Genomic DNA, 17,314 nt, shown 5'->3' on the forward strand with positions numbered 1-17,314 from the left:
AGCACGTCCTGGTGGTCAATCTGTGGTCGGCTATAACATCCTGCATATCATCTCTAGTTCATAACAGTTCTCAAGCCCTTTGTCTGCTGGGAAGTTCTGCAACAGTGGGGTTCATGCCCACAGGACTCCCTCAATCTGTATGTCTTTGAAAAAAAAAAGTCTATTCTGATCTTCTGCTCCTTTTTAAAAAAGTTTTTATTTTAATTTCAGTGAGTTAACATACAGTGTTATATTAGTTTCAGGTGTACAATACAGTGATTCAACAATTCCATACATAACCCAGGTTCTCATCACAACAAGTGCTCTCCTCAATCCCCACCACCTAGTCCACCCATCCCCCGGGCCTGCTCCTCCCTGCTGGTAACCATCAGTTAGTTTGTTCTCTATATAATTAAGAGTCTGTTTCTTGATTTGTCTCTCTTTCTCTCTCTCTTTCTTTTTCCCCCTTTGCTTACTTGTTTTGTTTCTTAAATTCCACGTGTAAGTGAAATCAAGTGGTATTTGTCTTTCTCTGACTGACTTATTTTGCTTAGTATTATTCCCTCCAACTTCAAACATGTTTTTGCAAATTCATCTGCCCTATTTTTAAAAAATTTATTTATGTATTCGAGAGAGAGAGAGAATGAATGAATGAGTAAGGGGAGGGAGAGAAAATCCCAAGTAGACTGCCGGCTGAGTAGAGCCCGAGGCAGGGCTTGATCTCACAACTCTAGGATTATGACTTGAACTAAAATCAAGAGCTGGATGCTTTGACTGAGGCACCTTGGCGCCCCACTTCTGCCCTTTTTTTTTTTAAATCAGTTTTTTTCTAGTTATTAAGTTGTATGTGTTCTTTGTATATTTTAGATATTAGCCCTTTATCAGATATATGATTTACAATTATTTTCTCCCATTCAGTATGTTGTCTTTTCATTTCGTTGGTTTCCTTTGTTGTGTAGTTTCATGTAGTTCCATTTGCTTATTTTTGCTTTTGTTGCTTCTGTTTTGGCATCATATTAAAAAAAATTTATCAATGAAACTTACGTCAATAAGCTTACTGCCTATATTTTCTTTTAGGAACTTTATGGTTTCAAGCCTTCTATTCAAGTCTCTACTCCACCTTTGCTTATTTTTATATATGACTAAAGGTAGTTGATGTCCAGTTCCATTCTTTTCCATGTCACTGTCCAATTTTCCCAGCACCAATTATTGAAGATACTGACCTTTCTGTATTGTATGTCCCTGGCTTCTTAGTCATCAGTTAATCAACCATATATGTGTGTCTCTCTGTTCTGTTCTGTTGATCTACATGTTTTTATGTCAATACCATACTGTTTTAATTACTGTAGTTTTGTAATATAGTTTGAAATCAAGAAGCATGATGCTTCCAGATTTGTCTTTTTCAAGATTTCTTTAGCTATTTGGGGTTCTGTGGTTTCATACAAATTTTAGAATTGTTTATTCCATTTCTGTGAAAAATACCATTAAAATTTTGATAGGGATTGCTTTGAATCTATATATTGTTGCAGGTAGTATGGATATTTTAACAATATTAATTATTTAAATCCATAAGTACAGAATATCTTTTCATTTATTTGTGTCTTCTTCAGTTTCATTAATGCCTTGTAGTTTTAGATATATAGGTCTTTCACCTCAGCTGAATTTACACCTAATTATCTTACTCTCCTTGAGCAATTATAAATGAGATTTACTTAATTTCTCTAGTAGTTTGCTATTAATGTAAAAAAAACACAACAGATTTTTGTGTATTGATTTTTGTATCCTGCAACATTGTAGAATTAGTTTATTTGTTCTAACAGTATTTTGATGGAGTGTTTAGTGTTTTCTGTATATATAATATCATGTCATCTGCAAACAGTGACAGTTTTACTCATTCCTTTCCAATTTAGGTGTTGTTGTTGTTGTTGTTGTTGTTTGTCTGATTGCTCTGGCTAAGACATCCAACACTATGTTCAACAGAAGTGGTAAGAATGGACATTCTTGTCTTGTTCATGATCTTAGAGGAAAAGCTTTTGGTTTTTCACCACTGAGTATAGTGTTAACTGTAGGCTGGTTATAAGTGACCTTTATTATGTTGAGGTACATTCCCTCTATACTCGCTCTGTTGTGAGTTTTTACCATGATGGATGTTGACTTTTGTCAGATACTTTTTGTGCATCTATTCATATCCTTATGTGATTTTTATCCTCCATTTTGTTAATGTTGTGTATCACATTCACTGATTTGTGGATATTGAAACATCCTTGTATCTCTGGAATAAGTTCCACTCCATCGTAGTATAAGATAATTTTAGTGTATTATCGTATATATTTTTGCTTGTTTATTATGTCTTTTCCCCCACCTGGAATGCTAGAATGTAACCTCCATCAAGGAAGAGACTTTATTACTCCATTCCTAGTGCCTGTAACAATGCTTGCTATATGGCAAGCACTCAAAAAATATTTACTGAATGAGCGAATGAATGAATAGGTGCATCTACAAGGGAGCAGTAAACCATAGCATATCCACCCTAAGAAATTTTAGGTAGCCATTAGATACATTCCTGAAGGCCATTCTGAGGATAAAAGTGGGTTTGACACAGGGAGCAAAAGCTCTCCATAATTTCAAGGACCTCCAGAATTTCAGGACTGTCCTAGTCATTAGAAGCCTGTGGTAGCTGGTCTGAGTGGTGGGGGGGTCACATGCCTGCCTTCTTGCTGCAAGAGGTCTTGGGGGAAGCAAATGGAATGTAGCCCCCACCCAGGAGATAAAGGTGGAGGAATTCCCCAGCATGGCAAGGGACGTCATACACTGGGCTATCAAAAAGAATGATAAATGCCCATTAGAACCTCAGAAGATCAGAGAGAAAATATCTCACCTCGTTCCGTGGAATCACAGATGTAGCAGAGGCCACAGGTCCTGAACCTTTCCTTGGGGGCTATCCCGCACAGAGCTCACACATTGGATTTGCCTGGGTCCCTCACCAGGCAGCCAACCATCAATGCAACCTCTCAGGTAATAAGCAAGTTAAAAAGTGAACCAAATTATCCCTGGTTCCAATGGATACGTGATCCTCTTCCAGGAGTAGTTTTTAGATAACTGTATAATCAAGGTATTTTCTATACCTAGCAAACATCCTGTCTACTGTGACTGATAACATACAGAATGCTTTCATTAGCATTGCTCTTAGAGCAACTGAGGCAATCAGGTTTAAATGAGTGACTACAAAAACATCATTGGCTTTATATCAGAGGGTTTCTTCGAAGAAAATTTTTAATAGATCCCATTTAGATATCTATTATTTCATGTAGGTGCTAAACATCAGAGAGCTTAAATTAGCATCATATCATTTTCTATATTTAGTTTTAAGGAGAGTTGATACTAAATGTAATCTTAAGTACTTCATGTATAAGACAGATAAGGCAAATGAAAATGACCTTTATATTAGCTAATTTCCATTGCAGCACACAAGTCACAGAGCGATTTTTCCATAATCCAAAGTTTGTGGAATGCTAAACTTTAGGACTTAGAGCTCTCTTCATGATCCTATTTTCAGTACAATTGAAGCTGCTCTTCCAAGCCTCCAAAATACAAAATACTTTAGGGTCGTCATTAAAGACAGTATTTTATTGCAGTAATAGCATTCCAAATGATTTCCATGTCCTAAGTGCTGGTTCCTTCTGTACATAGCTATTTTGTCTCTCACCATCTAACCAAGATGCTTCTGGCACAGCCCAGACTGAAGGGTGGGCAATGGACTAAGGAGCCTGGGTGGGGGTTGGGCAGTTTCCCTTCCAGAGTCGGATCTTCCTAAGCTTTCCAAACGTTTAGAGGTTTACTTGGGAATTCTGCTGAAGGTTAATCAGTTGTTATGGGGATTTTCACAACTGAAATCAAATGGCTCTTCAAACCAAGAATTCAGGAATTCAGGAACTTTCCAGTGTTAATTTGGATCATAGACTACCATCACATCTATCAACCTACTAGACTTTTCTTTCAGTAACTGCTTAATGGGAGGGTTTATCTCAACTCTGCATTTCCCAAACAGAGCTATTAATCAGACCCAGCTCTATATCCACTGTGAGTGAGACGAGCATAGTTCAGGCCTTCAGGCTTGCCAGGAGGGCAGTAAGCCACTTGTTTTTCTTGGCAGAGAGCTTTGTCCGCATGTGGTTCCTTCTCTTCTTTCCTCAGACCACAAGATTCAGATTCCTTGGAGCCTAGAGGACCCTCAGAATTTTCTTCACCTTGGCTACATCCTGTAGCAAGTACCATATAGTTTAACCCTTCTTGGTTCTTCGTTTCCATTAAGGCTATTGACATCACATCACCTGAATTCAAACAGATCGCACCGCCATCATCATCTGTGAAAAAAATATAAAAGTTACACTGGTATCTATTTGACTTTCTGTATCTCTAATATACAGGCTATATAAGAATTATAACACCACCAACCATATACAGTAGTCCAGCAAACATTTATGAGGACCACCAGGGAATACAAAGATAAACAAGATATATTCCTTGTCTTTGAGGATACTGTAGTCTAGTAGGGAAGAAAAACACTACTATGGAAGACAATGTGTGCTGTATGTAATAAAGGAATATGTAAAATATGGGAGAGAGCAGAGACAATTATTTCTGCCATAACTGAACAGGTCACAGCCTTAGGGATAGGAATTAAGTGGTTTACAATGGCCCCTTTTGTCTAAAGTGCTTACCTTTTAGTCCCACCAGCTAAAACATCCACCTTGAAAGATATATCCTTTTCGATTCATTTAATCATCTATTAAGATATTCCTTGGAGCTTAACACATCCCAGCTGGGTTCCAAGTATTGATGAGACAACAATGAACAAAGAAAAGTTGTTCTTCTTTGGAGTTTACATTCCAATGAGCGGAGACAGACAATAAACCAGCAGCCAACTAAGTGTGTGTTGCGTGGCAATGAGTGGCAGCAAAAGGGGGCAAGAAAATAATGGTGCGGGTGGAAGGGGGTTGCTACTTCAGAGGAAATGTCAGCAAAGTCCTTTCTAATGAGGCAAATTGCAAGTAGAGACCTGAGCTAAGTGAGAAAATTCAACACATGGATATCTGAGGAAAAACATTCAGAGAAAAGAGAACAGTGAGAACAAGGACCCCAAGGCAGGAGCACACGGAGTGTGAACTGGTGTGGCTGGTCCCCCTCAGCTGTCTATCTCCCTGGGTCACGTCGCATTAGTACTACTTAGCAAATAACTAAACTAGCATGCTTATGACCTCATAAGGCCGATAGGGAATGGATAGGCCTGGCAAGTTTTGATGACAAAATTGAGTTGAGGGAGAATGAAAATGACATGAAATATAATAACAGGGGTTATTAGTGTTGTTAACATGGAGAATGCACTATGTGCCAGGTACTGTTCTAAACTATATACATACATTAACTCATTCCTCTATTAAGTAGATGCTAGTATTATCCCCATTTAACCTTTGGGGAAACTGAGGCACAGAGGGGTTAAGTAATTTGCCCAAGGTCACATAGCTATAATTAAACCTAGACCATGTCCCCATATTCACCCTCCCCAATGGGAGGGCAGAGCTGCTGTGCTCTGTGAGGAGCCACGTAGGTGGGCAGTGTGCCCTAAAGAAGTCCTTGAAAGGCATAGACTCTGGACACTCATGCTTGGGGCCAGAGTGACAGCAGAAAAATGGGCAGCCAGAGGGTAACCAGCCTTCTTCACAATTAAGCTCACATTATTTTGTCTTTCTCTATTTAAAGACTGACCTTTTTACGTAGAAAAGTAGAAGAATTCTTGCTGAAACCTAATAGCAGAGCTTCTGAAACATTTCACAAAATTCTAGGTAATCAAAAGGGACAAATGCACAATATAAGCATAAATATATAAATGTATATTATGGGGATTTTTTCTTGGTGATCACTGTTTTCCAATTGCTGAGTGTTATTACCTGGATGAAAAATTTATGATTAGAAATATTACTGTTTAGTGGTTTACTTGGGAATTACTGCTCTTTCAAAATGATTATTTCACAAATCAGAAAAATTTCAGTCAACACAGGGCAGCCCTTCCTTTGTCTCCACCATTCTTCCAACAGGAAGCATCCAAATGTGTGTCACTAAGAAAGGTGAGGTTGGCTGTGCTGCCAACCTTCTGCCCTTAGTCCTGATGTACACCCAGGTTGGGTTTCTTTGGAACGAATTTAAATGGAAATATGGGGAAAAGAAACAATTTCAAAGGACTGAGGGATACACCACTGTAACTATTTTTTGTCAGTGGAATTTAATGATATGCCTGAACTTCAAAGCTTATTTTATTGTAAGAGCCTGTGAACCACTGGCCTTGCTCTGTCTTACAAGGTGCGCATTTGTTGCTGACCTTCCCACACTGTGGAAGGACAAGATGGTGGAGCAACAGACTCAGCCTCTTGGCCATCATTTCGTGTTCCTCTTTGTCATTCAAACATCATGAAAGTCCACTGCAAACCACATGGATAGTCACGTAGTGTTATAAAATATCTACCCCACAGAAATCAGATGCCAACCTTAGTTAATGCCGAAGTGCTGAATATCTTTGGAAGTGTTCTACTGTTAGGATTATAGTCAACATGGACTAAGAGCTATTGAAACACCCATAAGAACAGTTTTCTGTATATGATGACAGCAATCAACAACATCAAAAGGTGATAGGAAGAAATAAGATATTTGACTTGAAATAGTCCAGGGGCCCAGATTATTGAGGAAATTAGGATGTTCCTGAAAAGGCTTAAAGAAATTAGGCTAAAGGAAAGTTGAGAAAATGTCAAAACTTAAATCTACAATAAAGGTGTGGCTACTCTTATTATCAGCAGCTTCACTTTCATACCTTTAATCATTAAATAACATACTTAGAAAAGTTCTACCCATATGTGAATTTAATTTTTTTCCTCTTGTTGAGTTTTTTGGAAAAAACCTTTTACACAAGACAGATAAATTCTTTTTATTAACTCTGGCACCGTACGTCAAAGGAAAATCATTAGCTACCTACTTCATTGGTTTAGAGTACTTGGAGCAATATTTAGTAACTTGACCTTGGCAAGATTTCAGCAATTAGTACATCTCCTTATTGCATAAAGAACTTAAAAGAGACAGTGGGAAGGAGGGTGTTTTGTTTGTTTATTTTTGTTTAAAACTGACAAGAAAGCCTGCAGGTCAGACCTTAAGGCAGAGATCCTGAACAAAGCTACCATGTGCTCAGCAACCCTTTCTTTAAGAGGGAAATATTAAAATAAAGACTTCCAAGCAAGACAGGGTATTTACAGACGAGACATATGCCGGCTGACTGGCTATGTTTAGAACAGCAGAGGAGCATTTAGATTTGTTTCCTGTAGAACTCTCTGGGACTGATGAGGTGATGTTTACAAAAATGTTGGGATGAAGTCACTGGGATATTTTTACTAGATGCCCAGATATGTTACTAATCTCTCTCTATCCTCTCTCTACCCCATTAGGTCAGTAGGACCATAAGATAAGCATGGTATTATTGCTCCTTGTAATCCTAATGCCCACCATCTCCTGTTTTTTTTCAAAAAAAGTCTTTCCAATGACTTTTTTACCTTCTTATGTATCTCCAGTAATAACAGTCAAGACAGACATCTCACTGCTTTACTAAATACACCCACCAGCCTGCAGAGCAGTAAACTATTATTAAACACATTCTCACTTATTAAAAAAGTAATTAAGTTTAGGCTTCCCTTGAAGGGACTGTTTTATGATTTCTATCCTTTGCAAATATGCCAATTCTGCCTGCCAGTCTGTTTCTTCTCTCTGCCCTTTTTGTCCAGTCACATCTCAACAATCAAGTTTTTTAGTGACTTCCCTATGGTCAGTATTTAATGAGTTAATCCACATAGCACAGCGAATGGCACATAAAAGGGGCTACAATAAGATTAGCTGGACTGGAGAGTATTATGTTGAATGAAATAAGTCAATCAGAAAGAGACATTTATCATATGGTTTCACTCATATGTGGAATGTAAGAAATAGTGCAGAGAATCACAGGCGAAGGGAGGGAAAACTGAATGGGAAGCCATCAGAGAGGATGGTGATGGGCATTAAGGAGGGCATGTGATGTGATGAGCACTGGGTATCTGAAACTAATGATGTACTATTTGTTGGCTAATTGAATTTTAATTTTAAAAAGATAAGAAAAATAAATAAAAGCCATTCACAAAAAGGGTTTTATTCTCAGCACGCCTGAGTGGCCCAGTGGGTTAAAGCCTCTGCCTTTAGCTCAGGTCATGATCCCAGGGTCCTGGGATCGAGCCCCACTTCGGGCTCTCTGCTCAGCGGGGAGGCTGCTTCCCTTCCTCTCTCTCTGCCTGCCTGTCTGCCTACTCATGATCTCTGTCTGTCAAATAAATAAAATCTTTTTTTTAAAGGGTTTTATTCTCTATATTTAATGTGAGCATTCGTTTGTTACTTATCTCAGCCTCACAGATGAACTAGGTAATGCAACGTAGTAAAAAGTTTTCTTAAGGGTTCATAGAGACTTCTGGTCGGGGCTACGGTAAAGGTCAACTCTCAGGCTCTCTTAAACTCCTTATGACAGCCTCTGTGATTTTTATAAAGTGTCTGAACACATTAGAAGTAAAGGACTCCATGAGCAAAGAGACAGATTTTAAAACGCAATACGCATCAACTGTAAGATCCTTGCATCCCCCTGAAGCTCTTTGCCTCTGCAGCATTTGACCACTCCTTCCTTCACAAGCCTCTCTCCTTTGGATTTGACAATACTCTCTTAGGACCTTCCTGTCCCTTTCTGACTTCTCCTCTCTGTGCCGCCATCTTTCTCTGCCAGTTCCTAACATCTTGACTGTTCTCTAGGTCCCAGCCACCATGCACTCTTTTTATTCTGTACACTCTAACTGACGGACCTCATCTACACCCTTGACTTCAACTCCCTATATTTAGAGGACAGACCTTCCAACTGAATATTAGGCTTCTCCACTTCGCCCATAGCCTGCTCAAATCAAACCTGTGCAAAGCTGTTCTTCCTCCAATGCCCCCCATCTCTGGGAAGAGCAACACTTTCACTTGGTTTCACAAATCACTAAGATTCAACATTGTCTCCTCTCTCTGTCACTCAGTTAGATATCAAATCCTACATCTACCTCTGGGCTTCACTCCTTCCTCTCTATACCTGTTACCATTCATTAATTCAACTTTCATCAATTTTCATTTTTTTAACCTGAATTTTTCTGTATGACTACTCTCCATCCAATTCCCTGCCTTGCCATCTCCCACCCTCACGTGTGATAAACTACATGCGGGTCCATATACACCCCATTCTTTATTATATCCTGCCTTTCTACATACTGTGCCTCTGTCCTGAAATATTGTTTTTCTCACCTCCCTGCAAAACTGAGCTTGGAAGTTACCTCTCCCCAGTGGCTTTTATTGGCTCTCTGACATATGATATGGATTTGGCATCCTTCCTCTGGACTTCCACAGTACATGGCAAGTGAAAATGCCTCCTACCCCCTGAAGAAGATGAAGCATAAAACCATCTGCTCCCCAAACCCTTACACATCAGCTCGCTTATCAGAAAAAAGATAGCATAGAACTGAGCAGATAATCTACTTCCCACTCGGTCCTCTAGATTGCATCAACTCTATCTCTGAAACCAGCCAATATGTATACAAATACATAAATGAATATTTTTGTAAATGGTTGTAAATGCATATTAAATATCTAAAAGCACATAACCAAGTTGCTAACTATGGCTAGCACTGGAGAGCAAGGACCAAGAGGAAGTAGGAGACTTTTGCCTTTTATTCTGTTTAGATAATCTTATATGTTTTTAGCCATAAACACAAACTTAACAAAGATCTTTAAAATGTAGATACTGTTATAAAATAACATAACAAGAGCAGTTACTGAGATTAATTACTGGGAAAGTTTGAAAGAAAACTGGAAAGAAATCAGGAGTCATTTTTATGACTGATGTCAAATAACATAGAAACTTTTTAAAGGTTTTAAAAAAGATAATAACTGAGCTTAATTTTATAAGGTCTGCAAAAGGGACGGTCACAAATTTGAATCAGGGTCTTCTCAGTTATTAAGTGCTGCTTACAGAGGTAGGAGCAGTGATTTAGTAAGAAAAACATGCTTTCAACACCAGGCAAGCAAGGCTACACTCTGCTTGCCATTCACGTGTCTACATCATGGGCTCTACCCAGTTACTGCCATTTATCTATTTTAGGAACAAAAGATTTCCTTTTACGTATTGGTAAACAACCCCGGATTGTGGTTTCTCTCAAGTTTCCCTATGTGAGGGTATCACAAATAAGAACCAGGCCAAGAGGAACAGATTCAAGTGGTTTCAACAGAATAACAGGGACAGAGATGCAGTCCTGTGACAAGGACAGCCAATAAAAGCAGTGCTCACAATTAAATTTTATATACAAAATTAAAGAAACTGACTCTAATTGCTCAAAGGAAAGAAATACTCTTGCCTCCTCTTTTTTTTTTTTTTTTCTTAAAACAGCCTAATAGAACACTTTAAATTTAGGTGCTTCACACTATGCCTTACGACTAATCAATAACTGTTGAAATAATTGTTTAAAACTTTAATCAAAATTCCATTTAGAGAAATACATTAAGTAAATACTTAGAAAATGAGAAGGACTCAACAGTATCTAGAATGGCTTCTGGTCTGCTTTTCCTTTTCCTGTGTGATCTTCACACAAGCACGGATATGTACAGAACCCTCCAAAATGATGGGGCCGCTGCCCCAGTTGGCACTCCTCAGGGCTCAGCCTGGCACTCGGCACTCAGAAGTTCTGCAACAGGCGGGCAGGTGGAGCCAGTGTGGGACAATTACCAAGGCTTATCTGATGAGGGTGCCGAGGCCTGCTCAAGACAAGTACAGCCCTCTCCAGTCTGTCACTTACTGCTCATTTCAAGAAGCCAAATGATCCATGTTCTTTCCATGCATGTCATGGAGTCTAGGTTACCCCCAATTCATATTCAGATATACAGCTTGCAAGACAAACAGGTGTTCATCCTGTGCTGTGTGCTCTTCCCCGCTGTTAATCAAGAGCATTGCTCCAGGCAAAGGTCTCACTCTGCACTCCGCAACGGCCGGCAGCCTCACCATCAGTCACTGACGTCGGAGAGACTCTGACTTGTGGTCTATCTTGCCAGCTTCCCTTCTAAGCAAAAGCGTCTGTATTCACAAAGGACCCTTGGGAACTTATAATAGCCAGACAGAGTGCTAGAGCAGCTAGACCTGGATCATTTTAGAATTCATTTTTCTACAGCCAAGTAGGCCAATGTATTATAAATCTGACTTTGGAAATCAATTAAGTGACTACTGGGTTTTAATTTCATTTTGTACTTTTCATTGAACTCAGAACTATTAGTCTGCCCGTCATAGTAGAAAGCTTCTAAAAGATTATTGCCTTATTTACCAAATTACTGAAGTTGTGGTCTCAGACTAGACCTTAACAAGGCGTGAGCCACTCCAAAAATCATGGCAAAATTACTCAGCAGTAAGACACGTGATTAGATATATACATTGCAACACAGACAGCTCTTAAAAACAGTGCTCAGTGAGAAAGAAAAGAAGCTTCACAAATGTAGCAGCATCTGTGTGTCCAAAACAATACACATTTTGCAGCAAAACATACAGATAAAAAGATACACATTAAAGGCATTAGAATGGTTGCCCGGCCAGAGGAGCAAGGAAATAGAACAGGAGAAGAACATGGAGATAAAGGGACTAAACAAACAAACAAGGGAGAAGCCCCGCATAGACCAGTGATCATGATGTACCACCAACTAACCGTCTATAATTAACTCAGCTCTGCACTTGAGGTTGAAACTAGTATGAGGGGTGGGGGGAAAGGAGAACAGATCTCACGAAAACAGTCTAACACGTTAATTCTCCTCCTTACTACCTCAGATGTTAAATCTTCTTTTTTAATTTAGTGTATAACTCAAAATAATTTCCAAAGAGGACAACGAATACTTCATTATTATGAAGATGGTGCCAATATGTTATTCTTCTGATTTACCATAAAATGTCTTCTATGTATATCCCATTTTTAACCTCTTCGATTCACACTGGAGAGAAAAACCAGAAAATTCTGAAAAAGAATCAAACTTACCTTCAAAGCCTTCATTTATGACTCCACTGTGGTCTGCTTCTTCTCTGCATTGAGAAATACTACTTAAGGAAACATTTCTGAATAACTGAAGCTGGTCTTGGATTTTGTGGAAAGCAGGTCTTTGGTCAGGTTCTTGAGCCCAGCACTGGGTCAACAAATTCCACCTGGATACATAAATGGTGATTGGAGATCATTAGGCAACCAGGACTGATAGTCCATGGAAGGTCATTTTAGAAGGCAACACATTTGACTTATCTCTAGTTTTCCATAATTAATATAAATAAAACAGAACAAAATCTTTGGTTTCTAGTTTAATAGTGCCTTGCAATATGACTTACTTTGTTATATTACACCTTTCTTTTGAAAAGCTATTACTTTGGAAAAGCTATTATTTGTAACAGTTATTATTCCAAATAAATAAATAAATAGAAGGCTTGGAAAATTATTACTCAACACATAAGGGAACTAATAGCTATAAAAAATACTGAAAACTAGAAAGACTTTACATTCATACATGTCAAGCAAAATCTAAGATTACTCCAAGCCACATAGATCTTAAGTGTCAGAACCCAGAGTATCATTATACTGTCCTTATACTGTCAGATGAATTAAGAGACTCAGTTTCCTCAGACAGTAATAGCTGGCTTGTTAAACATTATTTTTTCCTTAGCAGTTGTCTAAGAAATGTCTGTGTAGCACTCTTAACTGTGTTCATCCATTCAGCAAAGATTTATTGGACACTTATTATATACCAGCAGTATATCAACAGCTCACAATGTGGCAGTGTGGCTCCTGTCCTCACAGGGAGATATATATAGTAAATGTAAGAAGGCGACAAAAATTTACCCTACTAACACTTCTATGAACAGGAAAAAATATAGCTCTTTTATACTGTCTGCTACTAATTAGGTCTTTCTTAGAGCCCCCACCCAAAAGAAAAAAAAATCATTAAGTACAATACAGTTTAAAACCTGGTACAATTCAATATTTTAAATAATCTTTTTAAGTAATGCTCAGTCTTTTCTGCTTAATAACTCAATCTCTGTTTGTAGGTTATTCCTACTCTCTCTGTTCTCTTCTACAAAATGGTGGATGCATATCTTTTGGGTGAAAATCTTATGGAACTTATAATGGTACAGCAAAGAACACTTTGGACCCCACTGTGCCCTCCAGATCTTTGCTAATATCAGAGTAGGATGATGAGGCACTCAGTGAGGAGTGACTGATCTGGTCCATTCCGCGGGCAAGCAGCCCATGGTTTCTTTACCTTTCCTTTGCCCCCAGGTCCCACTAAAGTGCTCCTCCCTTTCCTTTCTCTAGCCATAACCTTCTCTGAGGCTGCATCACATCCTGTATATGCCCACAAGGCCCAGGGGGATCCCTTCCTGTTTCTGTTGTGTGGCTACAAGATGTTCCTTGGTCAAATAATATAGCTTTCAGCAAAATGTTCACACTGCGTGGGAAGCAAAGTAAGCTTGTGAGTACAAGCTTGACATTCTCTGTCTGGACATGCTCTTCTACCTTATTCCTGACTCTGGGTCTCCATGTCAATATGGGGGAGGGGTCCCCTGCTCAAGGATCAACTTGCCATCCTCCCAAATTGGGAGAGGTGGGCAGTTGCCCACACTTGGCCTAACTGAAGCCTACAGGAGGTTTTTCAGAACCCAGATATGCAACATCATCACCCTCCTACCTCTATCTGTCAAGGTCTCTTCTTCCTACACTTCCCCAGGGCTTAGAAGGAATGGGGTTTCTACTGCTCCCTCTTTTTAATTAGATTATCCCTACACAGAATTATAGGTTTTAGTTACTCAAACCTGGCACTTAACATACTAACAAGGAGCTAAAGGATTCTAGATAACCTCTCCCTCTTCCAAATCTGGCTTTTGAGTCTACTGATTTACTAAAAAGGTCAAAGTATCTGTTTGGTTGTTTGTCTTTTTTGGATTTTTTATTTTATTTTGTTTTCTTTTGTTTTTGTTTTTGTTTTTTACTTCCTGGAGCTAGAGGGCAGATTGGGGACAGGGAGAGAAAACTGATGAAGAAGCATAAGTTGGGAAGTATTTAAAAATATTGGTACTACAGGTGGTGACTTCTTTTAAGCATCCGCTTCTTGGTTTTGGCTTAGGTCATGATCTCAGGGTCATGAGATGGAGTTCCATTTGGGCTTTGTGCCCGCTGTGGAGTCTGCAGGAGACTCTCTTTCCCTTTGCCTTGCCCTTCTTCTTCTCCATCCCTGACTCACTGATCCTCACTCTTTCTAAAAATAAATAAGTCAATCTTTAAAAATATTAGTATTACCATATCAAGAGATTAATATGCAGTTACAAATTACAAGTTCTTTAAAAAAAAAAGTACTAAAGAAAACCAATGTGAGCTCTAATAGAGACGGAATATTCTCAGTATGTTGCTTTCAGAAGTGTACCCTGAAGAAGTGACCTTTAAGCCAAGGAACTTTGTAGGAAAATAAGATGTTATACATGGGAACCAGGTGGGGATAGGATGCAGGGAACATACTAGGAGAGGGGAAAGCACAGATAAATTCCTAAATTTGGAAAGAGCTGTCTCATTTCAGAAACTGAAAAAAAGCCAGTGTGGTCAAAGAGCCATCCTTGAGGGGGAGAATGTAAGAGAGGAGATCAGAAGAGGAAGGTAAGATCACGCAGGTCTCATTGGCCAGGCTAGGAGTTGGATTTTACAGCACTATGATTCAAAGCTGTTGAATGTTTTGTAAGAAGGCACAATCTTCACATTTTTACAGAATGCCTCCAGCTGATATATGTGGAGAATGAATGGACCATAGAAGGGCAAGTTAGAAGCAAAGAAGTTATTAAAGAAGACAAGGTGAAGGACTCAGGTAATGGCAGCAGTGGTAGGGTATATGTATATTCAATCCCTGGGTGACAATGACCAAGAAATCATTATAAGTATTGTATTTGGAATAGCTAGTATCTATGTTAGAAATTATAACAGAAAACCTCCATTCCATTAGAGTATGGAATGAAAAGTCCATTTCCATCTGCTTCGTTTCTTGGCAAGCACTTCAGGTCAGAGTTGTTACTCAGTATCAGAGTATTATGGGGAAACCTAATATTGGTCTAGTTTCCAGTATTCATCTGACTTCAGATACATTACAAGGAATTTACATTCTTTTTTAAAAATTTTTTAAAAGATTTTATTTATTTATTTGGCAGGCAAAAATCAGAAATAGGCAGAGAGGCAGACAGAGAGAGAGAGAGGTGGAAGCAGGCTCCCGGTTGAGCAGAGAGCCCAATGCAGGGCTCGATCCCAGGACCCTGAGATCATGACCTGAGCCGAAGGCAGAGGCTTTAACCCACTGAGCCACCCAGGTGTCCCAGGAATTTACATTCTTGATATAGAGTGCCCAACTTGGCTCTATTTCTTATAAAATGAGACTCAAGGCTGTGAACCTATCTTTTACATATTTCTTTGTACCTCTCATTTAAAAACAGGGATGACACAAAGAATTGAACGAAGGAGGATTAGACTCTGAAATAAAATATCATAATTTATATTTGATCATGCAATTTAAACCAATAGTTAAAGCAGAATCTTGGTGATTCACCTAAGGATTGTCCTAAGAGATGCGAGGAGAAAGTATACTTCACCACAGAAATCATATCCTTTCTGAAAATACAGTTGCAATTCAAAGATATTGCCAAAAAGTAGATAGAATCTCTCAAGACTTGCTGTATGCTAATGATGAAGGTCTTTTAAATTTGTTTACAACCTACTTCATTACTTTTTTAAAGATTTTATTTATTTATTTATTTATTTATTTATTTGAGAGAGAGAGTACACCCAGGGGGAAGAGCAGGCAAAGGGAGAGGAAGTAGAAGAAGCAGGTTCCCCACTGAGCAAGGAGACCAAGGCAGGGCTGGATCTCAGGACTCGGGAACTATGATCTGAGCTGAAGGCAGCCGCTTAACAGACTGAACCACCCAGGCCCCACTAACTTGTTTCATTTCTATAAACGTCTCAAGATACTTAACAGAGATTATTCAGAAGGAGAGAAAAGAAAAGAGCGAGAACGAAGAAGAGGAAAAGGAAGGAGGGTGGAAGAAGGAAGAAGCCATTCTTATAGTTGCTACTTAGTCTGTTTCTCACTCACTCGCATGACCCTCCAAAATTCCAGCCTCTTGTTTCATCCATGTAACTTATTTCAACAGATATTCCTATTGTCTTTTGTTTAAGGGGCTTTCAATTACATTGAGTTCAATCATTATTCTTAATTTCAGATAGCAAAAATACATGACCTGATAGTAAATAAAATTTTTCTCTCCTACCATCCAGGAGCAAATGAGGAGGGAATTGCCCTAGATTAAGAAAAAGGAGCTCTAGAAAGCAACAGTCATTTAAAAATTGGGAGTGTAACTTTCACCCTTAAACAGCATTGAGGTGGCAATGGAATGAAAAGGCATTTATTAGTTTAACAATTCCTGAAACATGCATTTCTCATAGCTTTCAGATAAATTAATAATAACAACTATATCTTTGGCATCGGGTCCTCCCTTACAATCCTGCGCTTGTCACAATTCAATATCATGCTTATACTACATTAGAGTTACAAGTATTTGAACATAGTACTCTAAATAAACTTACAGGTCATTCACTTTTTTAAAATTTCCCTAGGCTGTTTTTTTCTAGCTCTACAAAATACTCACTCATACTTGAAATATTTCACTTGGCTAAGTGTTCAGGTTCAAATTCCTCCATTCACCATGCCAACCCTTTACTCTTCTTTGCCTCAGTGTTTTTTTAAGATAGCATGAGACTCATTAGCCATGTTCATTATTGGTCTCTGTGAGTATTATAGCCCTTGAACTCATAAAGCAATTGAAATTTAACAGATGAAAATTTCACAGCATCCTTCAGTATGAAGGGGATGAGTTTCTATAGGCATTAAAACAAAGCACATAAAATACAGATTTTCCAGAACTCCCTTATTTGTTACAACCAATCCCAAAGAGACAATTAGCATCTAGGTGTACATATTTTTAAAGAGGTGAAGAAAAGATGGTGAACCTTCATACCCTCCCATTGTCGCCTCCTACATTCGAGATTCTCTCCAGTAGTTTTCGTTACCACTGTGATACCTCTGTCAGAGAACCCCAAAGAGCTCTCACTTGAAGTAGATTGCCCTTTGATCCTGTTTCTTCTCAAGA

At 38.7% G+C, this 17,314-nt stretch overlaps 1 protein-coding gene across 1 annotated transcript in view; it reads right to left on the reverse strand.

Annotated features, from left to right (window-relative positions):
* Positions 1–185: 185 nt before the first annotated feature.
* ROS1 (ROS proto-oncogene 1, receptor tyrosine kinase) overlaps positions 186–17,314 on the reverse strand; it is a 116,016-nt gene continuing 98,887 nt past the window's right edge. Inside the window, exons 43-44 of the mRNA XM_059400606.1 lie at positions 12,129–12,292; positions 186–4,343 (exon numbers count right to left, since the gene is read on the reverse strand). Of these exons, the coding sequence (XP_059256589.1) occupies positions 4,033–4,343; positions 12,129–12,292 (475 nt within the window). The 3' untranslated portion in view covers positions 186–4,032. The remainder of the gene's footprint in view (positions 4,344–12,128; positions 12,293–17,314) is intronic.

Source organism: Mustela nigripes, chromosome 5 (assembly GCF_022355385.1).
Source record: "Mustela nigripes isolate SB6536 chromosome 5, MUSNIG.SB6536, whole genome shotgun sequence".
Taxonomy (NCBI): domain Eukaryota; kingdom Metazoa; phylum Chordata; class Mammalia; order Carnivora; family Mustelidae; genus Mustela; species Mustela nigripes.